Below are 17,983 nucleotides of genomic sequence, written 5' to 3'. Positions count from 1 at the left end.
CTGACTGTGGAAACTTTACACTGGACTTCAAGCAACGTGGATTCTGTGCCTCTCCTCTCTTCCTCCACACTCTGGGACCTTGATTTCCAAAGGAAATGCAAAATTTACTTTCATCAGAGAACATAACTTTGGACCACTCAGCAGCAGTCCAGTCCTTTTTGTCTTTAGCCCAGGCGAGAGGTTTTTGACTCTGTGTCTTGTTCAAGAGTGGCTTGACACAAGGAATGCGACAGCTGAAACCCATGTCTTGCATACGTCTGTGCGTGGTGGTTCTTGAAGCACTGACTCCAGCTGCAGTCCACTCTTTGTGAATCTCCCCCACATTTTTGAATGGGTTTTGTTTCACAATCCTCTCCAGGGTGCGGTTATCCCTATTGCTTGTACACTTTTTTCTACCACATCTTGTCCTTCCCTTCGCCTCTATATTAATGTGCTTGGACACAGAGCTCTGTGAACAGCCAGCCTCTTTAGCAATGACCTTTTGTGCCTCCTTGTGCAAGGTGTCAATGGTCGTCTTTTGGACAGCTGTCAAGTCAGCAGTCTTCCCCATGATTGTGTAGCCTACAGAACTAGACTGAGAGACCATTTAAAGGCCTTTGCAGGTGTTTTGAGTTAATTAGCTGATTAGAGTGTGGCACCAGGTGTCTTCAATATTGAACCTTTTCACTATATTTTCTGAGATACTGATTTTGGGGTTTTCATTAGTTGTCAGTTATAATCATCAAAATGAAAAGGAATGAACACTTGACATATATCAGTCTATGTGGAATGAATGTATACTTTATACAAGTTTCACTTTTTGAATGGAATTACTGAAATAAATAAACTTTTTGATGATATTCTAATTATGTGACCAGCACCTGTATATCATTTCAGCCTGGGATTTTGTCTTTTCTCAGATGTGTGAACAGTTCTCAAGACTAAAGAGATAAATGTCTTTCTTAGCATTGAAAACACTAATCTGTTTTAATGAATATGCCCCCTTCTCCTTTCTTTTCTATTGCCATGTAATGAAAAAGCTGTCTCCACTCAAACCTTCACTTCTTTGATTCATTTCAAGTCAAGAGCCCAAATGTCAATTTTAACAAAATGAAAGGAAGTAAGCTAGCCGCCTCAACTTGCAGCCACATTTATAATAGAATCCTTGAGGGGACCTCTGTGCTTGTCCTTTGATTAGAAAAGGACACTTTTTTTCCCCCAAATAGATACATACCTCAAATAAAGCAAGTTGGCTGCAGCTCTTCTCCTGTTCTATTAAAGACACCTAGTTCCTCCACATTTGGTCTCAAGATCATTGTTATTTCCCTGAGGTGTTTCTTGGTGACAGATGGGCTTTAGAAGGGAGTCTGGAGAGATAGCAAGATGAAGGATTCTGCAGAGAAAGAGACAGACTTGAGGTATAAAGATGAAATAGAATAGGGGGAAAGTGTGGGAGGGAAGCAGAGATAACTATTTCCATTAGTCATTAAAGCGACCCTGGCGCTGAGGGTGGAAGGACAAACAGTGGAGCGATGGAAATAACAGAGAGGCAGCAGCTTGGTGAATGAAGTGTTCAGGTTCATTACAAAGTGCCTTCCCCACGCCTCTATCTTTACCTGCACTGAAGGTTTCCATTCATCCTTGATGGTGCTGTTAATGATTTTGTATCGTTTCCTTCTAAAGGTCTCACAACACCGACATCCAGTGACACATTGTACAACAGGAATAAAGAACGAAGAGTGTGAAAAATGTAGTTCCTAAATGATAAGAAAAATCTATATCTATATTATTCTTTTAAAGTGTAATTACCATTTTCCAGTGGTTGCAAATGGCTGTCAAGTGTGTTTACTTTTCAGGATGTCCAGGATTTCCTTGTTGCTAAGTCCAACCACAGAAGAGCCTCTGTAGTTGTAAATGTGACTGGTTTTGAGAGTGGTCTGCTCTGTCTCAAGAGCCGCTCAATAAGGAGGGTAGTCAATATGGCTGTTCTCAGACTGTGGGTCAATGAGGGAGGAGGCTTCCTGCTGAGCCAAGGGTAGAATAGAGAGAACAGGGGGTCTTTGTGTAGAGAGCAGACCCTCACCCACTCTTCTTCACTGCCTTTCTGGCGTATTACACCTAACGTTTTAGAGACCAACTGAATTTAATAATAAACAGTGTACGGGTTGGTACAGAAACGTATCCTTGTCCCAGAATACATATTGCACAAGTGACTTATCCACAGTTCTTACAGATTTCTCAGGACATGACATAGTTGTTGCAAAATCTCAAGCAAAAATACTTTGAAAACGTGTGGCCTACATTCTGCGAACGCGTTACTGAAGTTCACATATACCTCACCTTGACAGTAAGGCCTGAAACATCTAAAATATGTTTTCAACACTGGCTCAAGATGGGAAATACACCACTAACTTCATGTCTCCATTCTGTCTCTCATCTGAGAGCAATAAGGTAGAAACTGGGAGGGAGAGAGCAAAGCAGCATTTCAGGGCACCACCTTAAGCTGGGCTCCCAAACCTTTTATGACTGCTGAGCAAAGTGGATTTGGGACTGAGGTAACAGCCCAGTCTTATCAAGCAGACAGCCTAATTTTCTACACCCTTACTCTCCTCTTCCCTCATTCTTACTGGTTCCCGGTGTGGTTGTTCCTATTTTTCAAAGGCATATGGGGACCCCACACTGCTGGGCCTGGATAGATTAGACTTCTCACACTGTAATGTGGTTTCTGACACCTTCTTACTTCTTTAACTCTGCAGCTGTGTTGTTAAAAGCCTGCAGTGTTTCAGTACTAAGGGGGCGGCTGTGGCTCAGAAGGTAGAGCGGGTTACCTGTTAATCGAAAGGTTGGCGGTTCAATCCCCAGCACCTCCAGGCTCCATGTCGAAGTGTCCTTGGGCAAGATACTGAACCCCGAAGTTCCAGTGGTTGCAAATGGCAAGTTGTGTTTTACTTTTCAGGATGTCCAGGATTTCCTCGTCGCTAAGTCCAGGCCACAGAAGAGCCTCTGTTATTGTAACAGCGATCACGGGAATTGCCCCTGGTGGCTGTTCCACCAGTGTATGAATGTGTGTGAATGTTAGTTTCTGTTTGAGCACTTAGGTCTCAGTATGAATGTGTGTGTGAATGGTGAATGCAGATGTAGTGTAAAAGCGCTTTGAGTGGTCGAAAAGACTAGAAAGGCGCTATACAAATACATTTACATTTTACATTTACTAACACATTCTGACATGACCAGACTTATGTGCTCTCCATTGCAACTCTAAGAAACATTTATTGGAGAATTAATTTTATTCTGGAGTTAGTATATTAAAATATGACAAACATCCATTCCCTTGCATATTATTGGTAAAAACATTACAAGACACAAATGTTTTGATACAAGAGACAGAATTTTCTATTGTTGTAAAATTCACTTCGTCCTCTTTGTTTTATTTTGTTCTGTTTCAGCAGGGTTTGTTTAGATATATTCTCTGCACTTTAATGATGTATGGGAACAAACGCTCTGTTGAGTTTTCTGTCAATGAACACTTCAGAATACATCAAGAGAATGCAGCTTGTTCTGTAGGTGTTCATTAGAGTTTTTCTTTCCCATGCCTGCAACTCACAACCTTGTTAGTTGCCAGAAGTTAACTTTTCCTTGACTTTGACCTAAATGTTGAAGCCTGTCTTTAGTCTGTGAAAGCTTTAGTTATGATTTGTAGTAGTAGTAGTCTCTACATGCTACAAAGAATGTAAATATAAAAAATATTGTCAACTATTTGGAATAAAATGAAAACGTTTTGACAGCTGAGGTCACTTTTCATCAAAATATTTGTTTAGCCTGAACGTGATGTGTCCAGCATTGATTACATTATCCTACCTTCCCATGTTTATTGGAGTTTGGACATTGGCCGTTACCAGTGGCATCACTGTTTTGCTTTGTCTGCTGGCATGTGTGTTTGGCTGAAGGTGGAAATAATTTAAAAGGGTTGTTAGTGTTGTTGAACACAAACCAGCCCATTAGCCTGCCATCTACCCCTCACACCCCCCAGTTTACCCCCATCTCCAGTCCCATCTTTTTCTCTTTCCCCTGCCCTGCTAAGCAGATGGTTCGCCATTTTGTTTGACAGTAGAGCTGAAGCTAAGCCCTCCCCTACTGGTCCTACGACAGGGATAAAAAGCTGCTAAAAGCGGCTGTTTTGGCTCTGATAGGGTGATGCAGGACCTTTAAGCCCATTCAGTTTTCTGCTCAGATAGAGAGCAGCTGAAGATGGTCTTTGGACTGGAAAAAAGCCAGGCCTGGAAGCTCTGCCCAACCCACACACCCACTGTTCCAGGAGCGTAAACCAGAGATGATTAAGCATGCCATGGTGCCTCTGGTCTGCAGGAGTGACAAATTTCCCCCACTGCTACTCCACTCTGGTCTCCCTCCATCTGTCATGTACACCATCAGTAACATACATTTGCTGGTGTTGTCATATTCTGCCCAATATATACTCTAGGCTGCTCTGAATTGATTGATTTCCTGAAATCAGCTTCTTACTTCAGTCTAATTTAAAACCACTCGCTTACAGCTAAGAGTTACGAGTTGAGAATGTGTTGTGCCAGCTTAAGGTTACTTAATTCTGTTTATCCACTTGAATCTCACATCCTCTTCTGACTGAAAGTATTTTCAAAATAAAATATTGTATGTATGAGCAGTCTTGTGTGGCCTTTGCATCAGCAGATCTAAGATACCAAATAAATTTTGGTGTCCTGACATTTTGCTTTACTTGCATACAGTCAGTAGCTTCCGATTAAGAATTTAGCTTGCAGTAAAATCTAATTTGAAACTTGCCAGTTTAACAGTTTAACATATGTAAAACTGTGGCAGCCATTAGAGGCTATAAGTAAGATGGCATCCAACAACAGTCTTTGGTGAAGGCCTTGTACTTATCAATCTGGCCCAGTCCAACACTGTCTGCTGAGACAGGAAATTAGTGTTGAGACAGTTGCACAGCATAGTTGGAATGCTATGTTGTCTTACCTTTCCATAATTTGAAAGTGGAAAATATCTGTACAATTCAGTCATTTTCTCCAGCGTTTTGCTGTAATTGTTTGTGCTTTCAAGAGAACTAAGTGCACGGAGGACAAGCATCCATATTGCCACCATAATGGACCAGGCATTACATTGCTCCTCTCTTTGGATCTCACGCTAGGGACTTGGAGCCGCAAGGTAGAGAAATTACCTCCTTGTCGTTAAATAGCTGAACCATTGACATAGCATTTCTCTCTCCCCTTCTCTCTCCTTTTCTGTCTTCCTCTCTTTCTGCTCTCACTCTCCCCTGGAGACATGCCATTTTCTTGGAAGAGAGCAGGCATATTTTAAACTGCATTTAACATTCAGCCACTTATTTCACTCCATTCGCTGCATTATTAAAATACCTTCATACCCTCTTAATTATTTTTCTAGCTCTCCTCCATCCCTGCAGAACTGATAATTGGTGTTATTTATCTAAACAATACCACTGTGTGACTCTTAGGGTGGGAGCGCTTGAATAATGGATGAGGACAAATGCAGAGCAATTGCACTTACTCTAACTTTGGCACTATCCATGTCAGTACGATGTTACCATTTATGCTCGTGGAAAGGAAATGGCAACTGCGTTCCAAAGTGTTTACTCCCTCACCGCACTCTGTACTTATAATAAAGCAAGACGTGATATTAACTTGCCAGAGAGGCTAGACTCGGTTAAATTTGTCAGTTCCTCTCGTCCAATTCCAGTGGGGCCTGTGGTTTCATAATGAAAAGCTTCTTGGAGTCTTTGGGATAGACTGAGGCACACTGGCTGAAAAGATAGAATGAACAAAAAGATGTTTTCCTTTGGAAACATCTTTCATTGAGTGATTGGGGCACTTGGAGTCCAGCAGTGTTCTTTTATTTCAGCCACTATCACATTTTGTGTGAGCAAGTTTTAAAATGTGCCACTGAAGTGGACAACATCTTAGGAGGTTTTGCTGTATTGTCAGGTGGCTGAACTCAAAAAGCAGCTACAGTAGTGGTCATGTGTATTCCAGAGTGATAGTCAGTATTTTACTGCACTTTTGATTCCTCTGCTGCAGAATAAAGGCAAACACTTACCTCAATATTATGTTCAGTAATCCATTTTTTATTTTTTATTTTGACATTCCAACAGGTGATGTATTACTAATACATAATGCATCACAACAGGTGATTTATTACTAACATGAAGCTTTTCAGATGACAGCATCCATGCCTAGCATCAAATTTATATTCCCTCACTGGTAGAAAGTAGACACATGCTGGTATTATAATGAAGTAATTAATATCAACATTGGCATCAGCTGCAGAGACTAACAAACATATCAGGTGTTCGACTACAGCATGAATTTTGTTTGATTTATTACTTGTCACTGCTAAGACGTGATCCTGTTTTAACACAATACACAGTGTCTATGTAGAACATCCAGGTAAGATCTCTGTTCTCCCCTGTTGCCCTCCAGGTTCAGCAGCACAGCCCTTCAGCCCCTTCTGGTTCACAGTGGAGCCCCAAGACACACTGGCCATTCGGGGCAACTCGGCGCTGCTCAACTGCTCGACCCACAGCGACGCAGCTGCGACGGTACGCATAGAGTGGAAGAAAGATGGCACCTTCATGAGCCTGGTTTCAGATGAAAGACGACACATACTTCCTGATGGCTCGCTATTCTTCACCCATGTGGTCCACTCTAAGCACAATAAGCCTGACGAGGGCACTTATCAGTGCGTTGCAACTATTGACAACTTGGGATCCATTTCCAGCCGCACAGCGCGTCTCTCCGTAGCAGGTAAGGACTGCCAGATTTATCAACTTAACTGATAGAGTTTTGCCATATCCTGTTCTCCTTGAATGCTATGGTGGAAAATGCAGTTGTAATTGTAGTATGTGGTGAATGTTTTGACAATTCAACATTCGCCCTCATATTATGGGAAGAGTTCAAACACAAGCAAAGGCTTTACACACCCATCGTATGCCCGAGCTGATGAGCCCTCTCTCACTGACTGTTGTCACTGTGTACATTATCAACGTGGCTGATTCATAACTGAAAACACCTGTGTGTAAGGGCTTGTGTCTTCACCAAATTCCCAGTTTAGTTCTTCTCAGCTTTAACCAAGCCTAATGTAACTGAATATACCTGTGTGGGTGGGTGTGCGTATAAAAGTAGGTCATAAATTCAGAAATGAAAGTGGTATGTAAATTGCATATTGTACAGCGTAAATAATGCATAGAATAGTTAAATACCATTTAAACAACAACTCAACACCTCTTTTCAAGCTTTGTTACATTCTCTCATTCTTATATTGATCTCATATTTTTTTAAAACAATGTAAGACAAAGTATGTTTTTTATGAAATATGGAAGATTTCTTTATTTCACCACTTATTTGCAGTGTTTGCTACTCCACATCCACATAACATCTGTAGGTGTGAAAAGGTTGTTCATTGTATTTTGTCCTTGAATTGCTCAGCCATTTGTACGTTTTCATCTATAAATACCTTCACCTTGGTGGAGCCTGAATGCATTGCCCTACTGGATAAATGCTTGTAAAAGGGCCTGTTTTTTTTCATTACTAGTCCTACAATGTGACCTTGTTTAGTTTGGGAACAGCAAGTGACGTGAGATTATTAGGTGTTTTGAGTCAAGCCGTGCCCCGAAATTCAATTTGCAGCTGAAGGAGCCACAGAATGCATTTACTGTGTGCCTCCTGCTCAGCAGTGCTCTGCCAGATTTTAAGACGCCTAAGAGAGGCCTCTTGTTGACAATGGGATAGTACAGTATAAGCCTCTTGGATACTGAGTGTCTGTGTGAAGTCACTGTCTTACTGTGATTCTGTTTCCTTTCATAAGCTTTTGAATTACAAGTTAATGAGGCACTATATTACCATTGGAGAGATTGAGAAGGTGTTTCCTTCCTTGATCAAAGAGTTGAGTTGTCTAACTGCATGTGCAACGTGACAAAACTTAGAAGCATACAGTATCATCAATGTGCTTCAGAAAAATAATACAGAGAATGGCCAAATAAAATGCATTACTAATAAAAGTATTTAACTGTGATATCTTAGACACCAGTGGCCCAGCTTTGATGAAACTTTAAGAGATGGCATATTTCAAGACTGCAGTCTAGTATTTAAAGACCAAATAAGAATCTTAGAATTTATGGTTAAAATGTTAACATTTGGAAGAACCTTGAGTTGGATTTTTTAAATAACATATTTACTTGTGTCCTTGCTGCCTTACGTATTCACACACACTTTAGCCATTTTCAGCCTTCATACACATGATCTTAATGTTGAGTAATCGAAGTCATAGTAGACCCCAGGTTCACTCACTAGGGCAATTCTCCTGACGTTAATCAAATTTTAATTGTCAGCGTACACTAAAGAAAATTAAAACACGGGACAGCTTCTGAGGGTTTTTATGTATTAGTTTATGTCTGGAATTAGTAAATGGCAGTGTGCTTGCGTATGTGTGCGCATCTTCAACTCTTTTCAGCCACTGGACAGTAGGCAATTTATTGCGGCGTTTTATCAATACCTGTCACTAATGTTGCATCGACATGTAATACAGAGGGGACTTGTTTAGTTCCTGTGCCAAGATGAGTTCTGCAATCAGGCAACCTTACAGCCAGTGGGATCTGCATTAGTCAGCCATGATGGGATGCTGGATTCAATCAATTTCTACTTGAAGAGGAGAGCAGGTGAAATCTGTCAGCTATTATAGGTCCAGATACACACACTGACACACACATGGATTGAAATTATAGATGTAAAAGCTTAAGCCATTGTGCACATGCATACATGTGTTGACCACATTTGAGGGCACAACACACTATTGCATTTATGGTGTTACTGACACTCGTACACACACTCAGGCACAAGCACAGATGTATCTCTAGCTGGCTGGCAGGTGGCTAATAAAAGGTTAATTGCAGTGTAGAGAGAGCAGGCCATTAGGCCGCCATCAGACCCAGGAACGATGGTGCAGGCAGGGGTGCAGTGGGCGTGACCTCTCAGATGTAATGACGGAATGAGTCACGGGTGGCTTGCGTGGCAGGGAGCATATCCGACAAATACCGGGGTAATATCTGGGATTGATTACTATAAGACGTGCGGCTCATTCTTCTCGAGGAAACACCTCCACTTCCACACATCATAACCATCAACGCTATGGCGCTTTGCTCATCAGCTTCGCCTCTTTGCCTTACCAGGCTGCTGATCTCCTTAGGTTTCTCTTCGACAATGTTTACATATGCACAAACTGTTTTTGTGACTGACCAAAATCATTATTCCAAGCAAAGGGTCAGATGTCAAATTTGTCGTCATAATAATTATAAAAATAATATGTTTTGAATATTGACTAATTGTCCCATTACTATGCAGTTTAATTAAATGAATATTCTGTGTTTCTGCTCTGTTATCATACATGTACCCTGTATACTGCAAACCTTTCTTAAAATAAGGTATTGTGGACATTTATTATATTATCCTATTGGCCAGCTGAAGTCACATTTGTGTGCACATTGTAACATCTCTCTCTGCCTTGTGTCTCCTCTTTGCTCTTGCTTTGTCATCCAGTCTGCCTCTGTGTGTTTAAGCGTGTGTGTGCACAGTCAGATACTGTGGAAACGCAAGCAGACTAAGAAAAAAGAGAGGGGGAGTGTGGCCTAGTGGGGCCCAATTTTATGTATTCAGTTTGAGTCTCTGTAAGAGAAAAGGAGGGGGAGAAAAATTATAGGGCGGAGAGCGAGCAGTATACAGCAGCGATAGCCAGGACACAGAGCGAGACGCAAGTAATGAGAAATCCCATCTTAACTGTCTGCTGTTCTCCCACACAGCCGTCCCTCCTCCCATCGGCATGCTTTGAACTCAGCCCTACTTAAAAATTGCTTGAGGTGAGCCCCACCTCACCGCTGCTTAACAGGGAAACCCCCAAATGAGAAAATGAAGAATTTCTCTCTCCCGCTATCTTGCAGCCAGTTTGTTTTGTTTTCTCTCTGACCTTAACATATGTAGATGAGTCAGTCCTCTAATCAAATATATCAGCTTTTTGTTTTAGTGTTTCTCTGTTTCTGCCCTATCTGCTCCCCTCAGTTTTTCTTATGTTTTGCCCTCTCTTCTTCTCTCACCTATAGGCTACTGTGGTATTTAAAGATAACCAAAGCCACTTATCACTTTGCTTTGATATCATGTTTCACTGAAATCTAATTTCTCCCTCCCCATAGTAGTAGAAATTATAAACTGAACACCAACACTCTTCATGTGTCATGTGTGTCGCCTCATATTTAAGCATGCTCATCCTTTGATAGAGTCGGACACCCTTTGAAGGATTTAGGGGTGTCTGCAGATTCTTTAATCCTTTTTTTGATGTATTTTAATCTGTTTTGGGGAAGGGGGGGGGGGGGGGGCCCCCCAAGGACATGACTGCGTTGAAAATGTGAAGAAGGATGATTGCATCATTATTGCATTGTGGTATTGTTGGAGACACTTTGTAGGATATACATTTGATTAATTGAGTTGGCATCTTTACATATTGTGACTAATCAAATGTCATCTATGTTTTGACAATATAAAATGGATGTCAACCAAATAAAGATGTCCAGTTGCGATAAAACATCACAATAGGCCACATGTAATGATGTTGCTATGATTAGTTAGATTTACTGTAAATACTTTGGCTCCTCATTAATTGGATTCTTCTTTTAGTGACTCAGATTAACAGAACAAAAATGCTGCAAGAGAACCTAAACATGAATGCAAATGTAGGCTAATATACTTAGGGATGTAAGTTGACCTTTTTCCCAAGCAGCACATGTACTGGCATCCGGGCTCTGGCTAAATCTACATCTGTCCAGTGCAGATGCTCGAACTAGTATATATGAGTGTATTAGTATAACATTAAATAAAAATTTGTTGCGGTTCATTTAGAATATTGTTAGTATGATGTTAATATATTAATCTTATAACGTTACTATATTCATTATAATTTCAAAAATGCTATATAGCTTACCACTAGTGTAATATTAATTCCAGTTGGACAAAACAGCAGTTTCATTTTTGTGGGTTGTTTTCATTCATTAAATCCTTGTGAAATAACAATGGTCTACAATGGTCTCTAATTTGTTAATGCTAAGTACTAACTCAATGTTCATAACCATTCATGCATAACAATCCAGGGGCATTTAGGGGCATATGCGAGTGAAGTGGTTGCACTGTAGAGCCCCGATACCCTATAGAGTTATCATTTACAGTGTGAGTCTTTAATTGGATATTATCTGAATGCACCAACTTCAGCTAATTACAGAACAATGATTTTCTTTAAGCACAAGCAGTTGCTCTTAAATCCTTTCAGGCAGGGTGATGAGACTTCGCTGACATCGCTGTGCTTTGACAAACTCACACATAGGGCTGGGCAATAAAACAATAATGATAATTATCACAATATAATTTTCCTCAATAACAATATAATAAGTGTTCAATATATCATCAAATGTTTGGTTTAATTCATTTGAATCCCAAACAAATTAGCACTTAATTTTTCTATTAAAATATTTATTTTGTGGAGGAACAGGGACTGATAAAAGATTTACTAATCATATTGTTAAAAAAGATTTTATCATAATTGTTTTGAATGTTCTCCCTCAGATTTGTGAAGTGAGCCAGTGTTTGGCAACAAGTGTTTGACTTTCGGACAATAAAAATAGTTTAACCGCACAATTAACCATCTGGTTTCTTCAATTTTCACTCAGAACTTTAAACTTGAGAGAAATAATGATTTGACATATCGTGATAATTATCGATATCAAATGCTATGAAATATTTAAATCGTGATAACATTTTTGGCCATATGGCCCTGCCCTACTCACACATATACTGTGAGTGGCCTGTGTAGTATGTTCTTCTAGCTGAATGTAATCTGGATTCAGGCCTTTTACATGAACCTGAATATTTTACATGTGTTTGCATCCTAATAATTCAATCCAAAATCCACCAGAAATAAAGTGATCTAAGTAAATGAGTAAATAATAAAAATAATAAAAGTATCTTTCTAACGCTGAACAGTAGATTCTAAATCCAGACATGTTTAAAAGAAAAATCCCTCACTGCAAACACTTTTGCGTCATTTTGTCCAGATTTTTCTTACAGTATGTAAAATGAACTTTTATTAAACTAAAAGCTGGGAGAGGCAGCTTTGGAGAACTAGCAAGAGACAGCTAGATGTTTAAAGTATCCAACTGAAAAAAATCCCACCCATATTCAAACCGAATGAAATTTTGTATGTGGTTTTTACCAACCAACAACAGCTGCTGATACTGGATTTTTTTTCATTTTGTGTCAGAGCATTTTATTTATTGATTGTTGTCAGGATGTAAATAGTATTTCAACAAATAACAAAAAATGCTGAAATAAAATGCCCTACCTTAGCTTTAATATCAGCCAGTCATGGATCCTGGGGGATAGGCAAGAGGTGTGGTTTTTGACCAACTGCATGTAAGTCTTAATGTCTGAGTAAACAGGCTATTGGATTGTATATGAACAAGTTCTGAGATTGTCTGCCTTAACCTGACATCTGGCGATAACCAGTTTTCTTTTGTGCACATAGTCCATGCCACTGTGTGTCAGTGTACTAAACTTACCCTGATTAAAACAGACACACACGCGCACGACGCACAGACAGGGCATACAAAAAGTGTTATCTCAATGGCTCATCTGGTTACAACTTCACACAGAGATATAGCCCAATCAGCTGATGTCTAACTACTCACTGAACTAAATGCATTCATCCTGCCTATTCAGTGCATTTTTTTCACACTACCAAATTGTTCACTTTTTCTCCTTTGTCTTGCCCTCTTTATCCTTTCTCTCATTTAATAAACCTCCTGTCCTTTCTTACAATTATCTCAGCCTTACATTTTACCTCTATCCTTTCCAACCCCCCCACCCCCCACCCCACGCACTCACGACCACACATACCCTTGCAATTGCCTATTTTGCAGTTCTACAGTGGCTGCACACAAGTCATAACGTGCCAAAATGGCAAACAAACAGTAATAAATCTAAACAAAAACAAAAAATATCTCCCTCTCTCTCAAAGGAACCCCCGGAAAGAAATACATCAACCATGTCATTATTTTCCTCTTAAGAATTTAATCTTTTGTTTGTGAGTTTGTGCATGTGAGTCTTGACTTTGTCCACACCAAGCTGGCTAAATTTAAAAAAACAGATCTTTTCCTCTCCTGTTTTCACTTTTCATCTACAATAAGTAAACTTTGTACACAACAAAAAAGTGCTTTTTAGCACTGAACTCTTTATTCTGAAAACTCTAGTCTATTGTAGTTCGGACTGACATATCTCTGCTCAAACACAGTTAGGTGCTGTGTAGGAATATTGTTAAGAGGTGTGTATTTTGAATGCCTATGTATGCCTGTCACACACTTATGCATTCATATTTATGTTGTCAAGAATTCCTCCTGAGCATCTCACCGCAGCATTGCAGGAATAATTGCTTGAATTTCAGCTCTCACAAATCACTACATTATACTTGTTTAGTTGTCTGACAACAGAAACAGCTAAGAACAAATAAGTTGTGATAATAAGACGTAATATATGTGATTATGGAAAGCAGGAGATGACTGAATGGAAGTTTAACTTGCTGAAAGTAACGAAGCTACTGACTTGTCTGCTACCAAATGATTGCTGTAATACACATTTTTATTGTTTGCCAGTTAAAACGTTTTTATGTTTTTGAGATTTAATGAGGATAAAGTAGTTATTAATAACCCCAAAATGCCAGCATAGACTCATGGTAGTTTCCAAATGTAAACAGTGCTTTATATTTACAGTATGTACCTTGGTGCAGACATGGTAGGCACATTTCCAGGTGCAGGCGCTTCCCCCTTATGACCAATTATGTGCTGCTTTGCTGCTGAGTGCTGGGGTCGTTGCCATGACGAATGGCTCTGACCCGGAAGCAGGGTCAGGGTCACAGTGGTGTGCCATTACCCTGGTTTTCATCTGTCTATAGCACATGTGCTGTGGGATGGAAGCAACAAGATGGGAGAGGCCTTAGATAAAGCAGAGGGGTGAGACTGGTGCAAATCTGCACTTCTGCTGAGGTGTATTAATCATATGTTGAGCTGAAAAATGAAAACATTCAGCTTCCCTTGGAGTACAAGTAATGAAAAAGGAAAATAACTGAAATGCTGTTTTAAAAAAAAAAAAGAAAGGAAAAAAACACGTATTTTAGCTGTTGTAGCCGTCTGCAAAGATGAGGCTGTAAAGGAGACAGAGAAGCAGGACTCTTCGATGCAACGGCTGAGAAAATATGATGTGGGAAATCTTGGTTGAGGATGGAGCTATAGGGAAAGATCCATCTTTTTTTCTCTCCGGAGCACAGTAGCAGGAGAAAAGTGTCGACAAAGAGTCTGTTGGGCTGGCAGTAGATGACAGACTCCATTTTACGTGTATTCACTGACTGATTAGGTCCTCTGGGTAGGTGTAGAGGCTGATGGAGACAGCCCTATCTCTACTCTCCAGACACCTTGGTGCTTGGTGCCTGTGTGTTTGTGTGCGTGGGAATGTACACCCATGCGTCTAATTGTCTTTGTATTTATCTGGAAAAATTCTCCTCTACTGTATGTGACATAGCATCATTCAACATTAGCTTTATTCTATGTGTAAATTAAAAGTTGAGTAATAATGCGAGGTTGTTTCACACGAGTTACGAGCTTGGTTTTTTGCTGTTCACACTCAAACCCAGCGAGTGATATTGGATTTGAAACGAGGTAACACATGTTTGATTACCAGCCTACATGTGAATACTAAATTGTTTTAGTCCACACACTCCTCATTACACTACAAGTTACTGTTAAATCATGATTTAATGTACTTAAACAGGGATTGTGTTTAAATAACCTTTTAAAATGTGCTCTGCAATGTTTTTACACTGGAGATTCACCCTAGTTGACAATGTGTTTAGAAAATTCAATCCTATAAGGTTAGATAATTTGGTCACCATAAAAAGGTTCATGTAGAAGTTGTGCTCTTTACTTTTTAGGATAGCTGAATTAATGGCCAAGAGGGGCAGAAATAGCAAATGTTCACCCTGTAACGCCAAAGCCAAGCAGTATCTGACCGCCTTAAACACACTCTTGTGAGCAGGGTTGCAGACCCAGGTAAGATTATCCATTCACACCAACTGCAAACACAGGTTTTTACCCAGGAGGTGTCTTGGTGGGAAAAGGGGTATAAGAGAGCAGTTGAGTCAGGTGTGTGCCAGGACAGCTTTATCATTACTATATCTGATAAGTAGATAAAGACAGGAAATAGACTAATTCCCCATTAAATTACTTTAACATTGTTACTGTGCCTTTGCCGGGTTATATGCTACTGCTCAGAGAGCGTTTGAAAAAACTCCAAATACCTGGGGACATTTTCTTCACAATGAAGCTGCATTTAGAATTTCAAATTAAAGTGTACTGTCCAATTCAAATCGGACCATTTTCAGCCTGTTTCTGCACTATGCTTTGGCTGGTGCAATTACTGTTTTCTAATGAGTGTGATAATTGACTGCTGGAGTCAGCAGATGAAGAAAAAATCTTTGCGCATAATGACTTCCTCGACTCGCACTACTCATCTGTGTTTTCAAGCCCACTGCTCCCTATCCCGCATCCCAGCCCACTACCAGAACTTCTATTCTGAGGCATCTGCACATCAGTGATGATTCTTCACTGCTCAAGGCATACACAGCCTCAGGGATTTCCCCTAAATGCTCTCATTTTCACTTCGGACCCGAAGGATAGAATCATGGCGTCAGTGAGAATGTGGCTGTGACATGTTAATCAGCTTGAGTGCTTGTGTCTTTTATAGATGCCTTGCTACCATCTGTTCTAAAATATCTACTTGTACGTGAGTAGCATGAGTTTGGGGTCTGCTACCAACCCTGCCTCTCAATAGCTACAGTTGGATGTGGTTCGATTTGCTTCAAATATATTGTCAAAACATGTTAAATAGCACATCAAAAGATATTCTTTACACCAATCAAGTGGAATAAACTTTCAGGATTAAGCCTGTGTGGTGTTGATCTAATGATTCAAAATTAGGAACCATGCACACATGCATCATCTGCAGCTTTCAATACTTTAAAATCAAGTCATTAGTCAGCTATTCCAAACCAAACCTTAATTTTTCCACACATTCCTGTCTACAGGGCTTGGGTTTTTGTTATTTTCAGTCCTGATCTGAGCACAATTGCATGGTAAGAATGCTTGCATTCTTGTGTTTTGGCAGGGAACTAGAATGTAATGTTCATTAAACAAGTAGCTCTGTTTAAGGCTAGAACAGATGACCTGAAGGAGAGTAGTTTCCACTGCAGCATGCAGATCATACTAAGCAAACTACCCCTACGACTTGTACATATTGTCACTTCTGGTATTGTTTGCTTGTAGTAGTTGAGTCTGATTAAACCAGATCCAATTAGAGTCAGACTGCTGAGAAGAATACAGCAGATTGAACACAGAAGAGACAATGTCAAATAGCTGAAGATAAATATTCTGCATGGCTAAAAAGTGAGAATATACACATTTTTTTAAGTTTGGCGTTATTCAGACAACTTATTGTGAGAAATCCACTGGTTCCTGTGAAGAATAACCTATTTCTAGAAGGTTTTCCACGGGAAAACTATCTCTGTCTATGTCCTCCTTATGTAAACCTCTCAAGGTGGATGTGTCAAAGTTCACATTTAAGTCAAAAAATGGCTGCTTTGTGCAGGAAATTTTACTACCTGGGGAGCGCCTCATACAAAGCAGTGAAAAGTTTGTGCAGCGGACAGTCAGTGACTCTTGCAATTTCTTTCAATCTGCATAAAAAAAGAGAACAGACTGCACTTGAGAGCATTTTGTTTATCCTCCTCTCCTTCATTGACATTCAGTATCCATGTCTTCTTCCTTGTGGTTCTACAGATAGCGATACCTACACAGTTATGTACCAGTGTGCTCATCCGCATCACACTTTCATCTCCCAATGCCCGTCCGAGTGAGCATGCATGAGGCAGTTTTAGGTTTTCATATTAAAACGTCCCCATGTTTCAAAGCTAAATTGGGCTTCATAGAGCTTTTGAACCCTGAAAGAGTTGACTCTCTTTTTTTTTTTTTTGATGGCTCCCCATGCCTCTGGGAAGTCTTTTCAAACACACCTCTGTATTCATCAGACACACACGGGGTGCGAAAAGAAGTGAGACTGAGAGTTTTTATTCGAGATTGATATGGTCCAGCTAGTCTTGATATTCAAGGCCATTTGTCTTGACACCTGTTCTTTGAAAAGATTTTACATTTTGATATCAATGTTCTCATGAGCCCCTTTGCCCTGAAGTCTTAATGTTTTGCCTGAATTCTGAAGCATCGTCGCTAGATGATAAGCACATCCTTTGAAAGATGGTCTATTTTGTGAGTAAAATGTGTGATTCTAGGGTGATTTTACTACTTAAGATGTAAATAAAATATGTTTGAAATGCATATTTTACTCTACTTGGCTTGTGCTGAAGATGTAGAAATATGGTGCAACCGTGAGTGTTTTCGTTGCATATTCGGCACTGAACGAACACCTCGCCTCACAGATGGAGTGTACTGAAGAAACCGAAGTGCGAAGTGCTCTGTTGGTGAGCATCTTGGTTTCTTATGCTTCAGAGACCAATGTTATTTATAGATTTACTTTTTTGCACCATCTGAGCAGGTTTCCATAAACATTGATGGTATTATGAAGGCAGTGAAGAGGTGGGGCTGAAAGGGGCACCCTTAAGGTGTGAGAGATGACACCTTGAAAAGCATTTCTCTCCACTTCCACTCAATTCATATTCCACGCTCACTCTTCCAGCTGACTTGATTTCCCTTTGTCTTTTATGCTGGTGGAAAAACATTAAGAACAACCACAGCCGCCCCCCCCCCCCCCTCACGTTTCCCTTAATTATGGTGAAATGAATATTTTTCTTTAGT

At 40.1% G+C, this 17,983-nt stretch overlaps 1 protein-coding gene across 11 annotated transcripts in view; it reads left to right on the top strand.

Moving 5' to 3' along the window:
• Positions 1 to 17,983, top strand: part of neo1a (neogenin 1a) — a 629,602-nt gene that overhangs the window by 517,319 nt on the left and 94,300 nt on the right. For all 11 annotated transcript variants that reach the window (XR_006822277.1, XR_006822274.1, XR_006822275.1 and 8 more), the window contains exon 2: positions 6,462 to 6,785. Coding sequence is in view for 6 of the 11 variants with exons in the window: in XM_046033336.1 (XP_045889292.1) it covers positions 6,462 to 6,785 (324 nt within the window). In the remaining 5 variants the exon portion in view is untranslated. The remainder of the gene's footprint in view (positions 1 to 6,461; positions 6,786 to 17,983) is intronic.

This window comes from Micropterus dolomieu, linkage group LG20 (genome assembly GCF_021292245.1).
Source record: "Micropterus dolomieu isolate WLL.071019.BEF.003 ecotype Adirondacks linkage group LG20, ASM2129224v1, whole genome shotgun sequence".
Lineage (NCBI taxonomy): Eukaryota > Metazoa > Chordata > Actinopteri > Centrarchiformes > Centrarchidae > Micropterus > Micropterus dolomieu.
The sequence above is the reverse complement of the archived record's forward strand: the minus strand, read 5'-3'. Positions and strand labels throughout refer to the sequence as shown.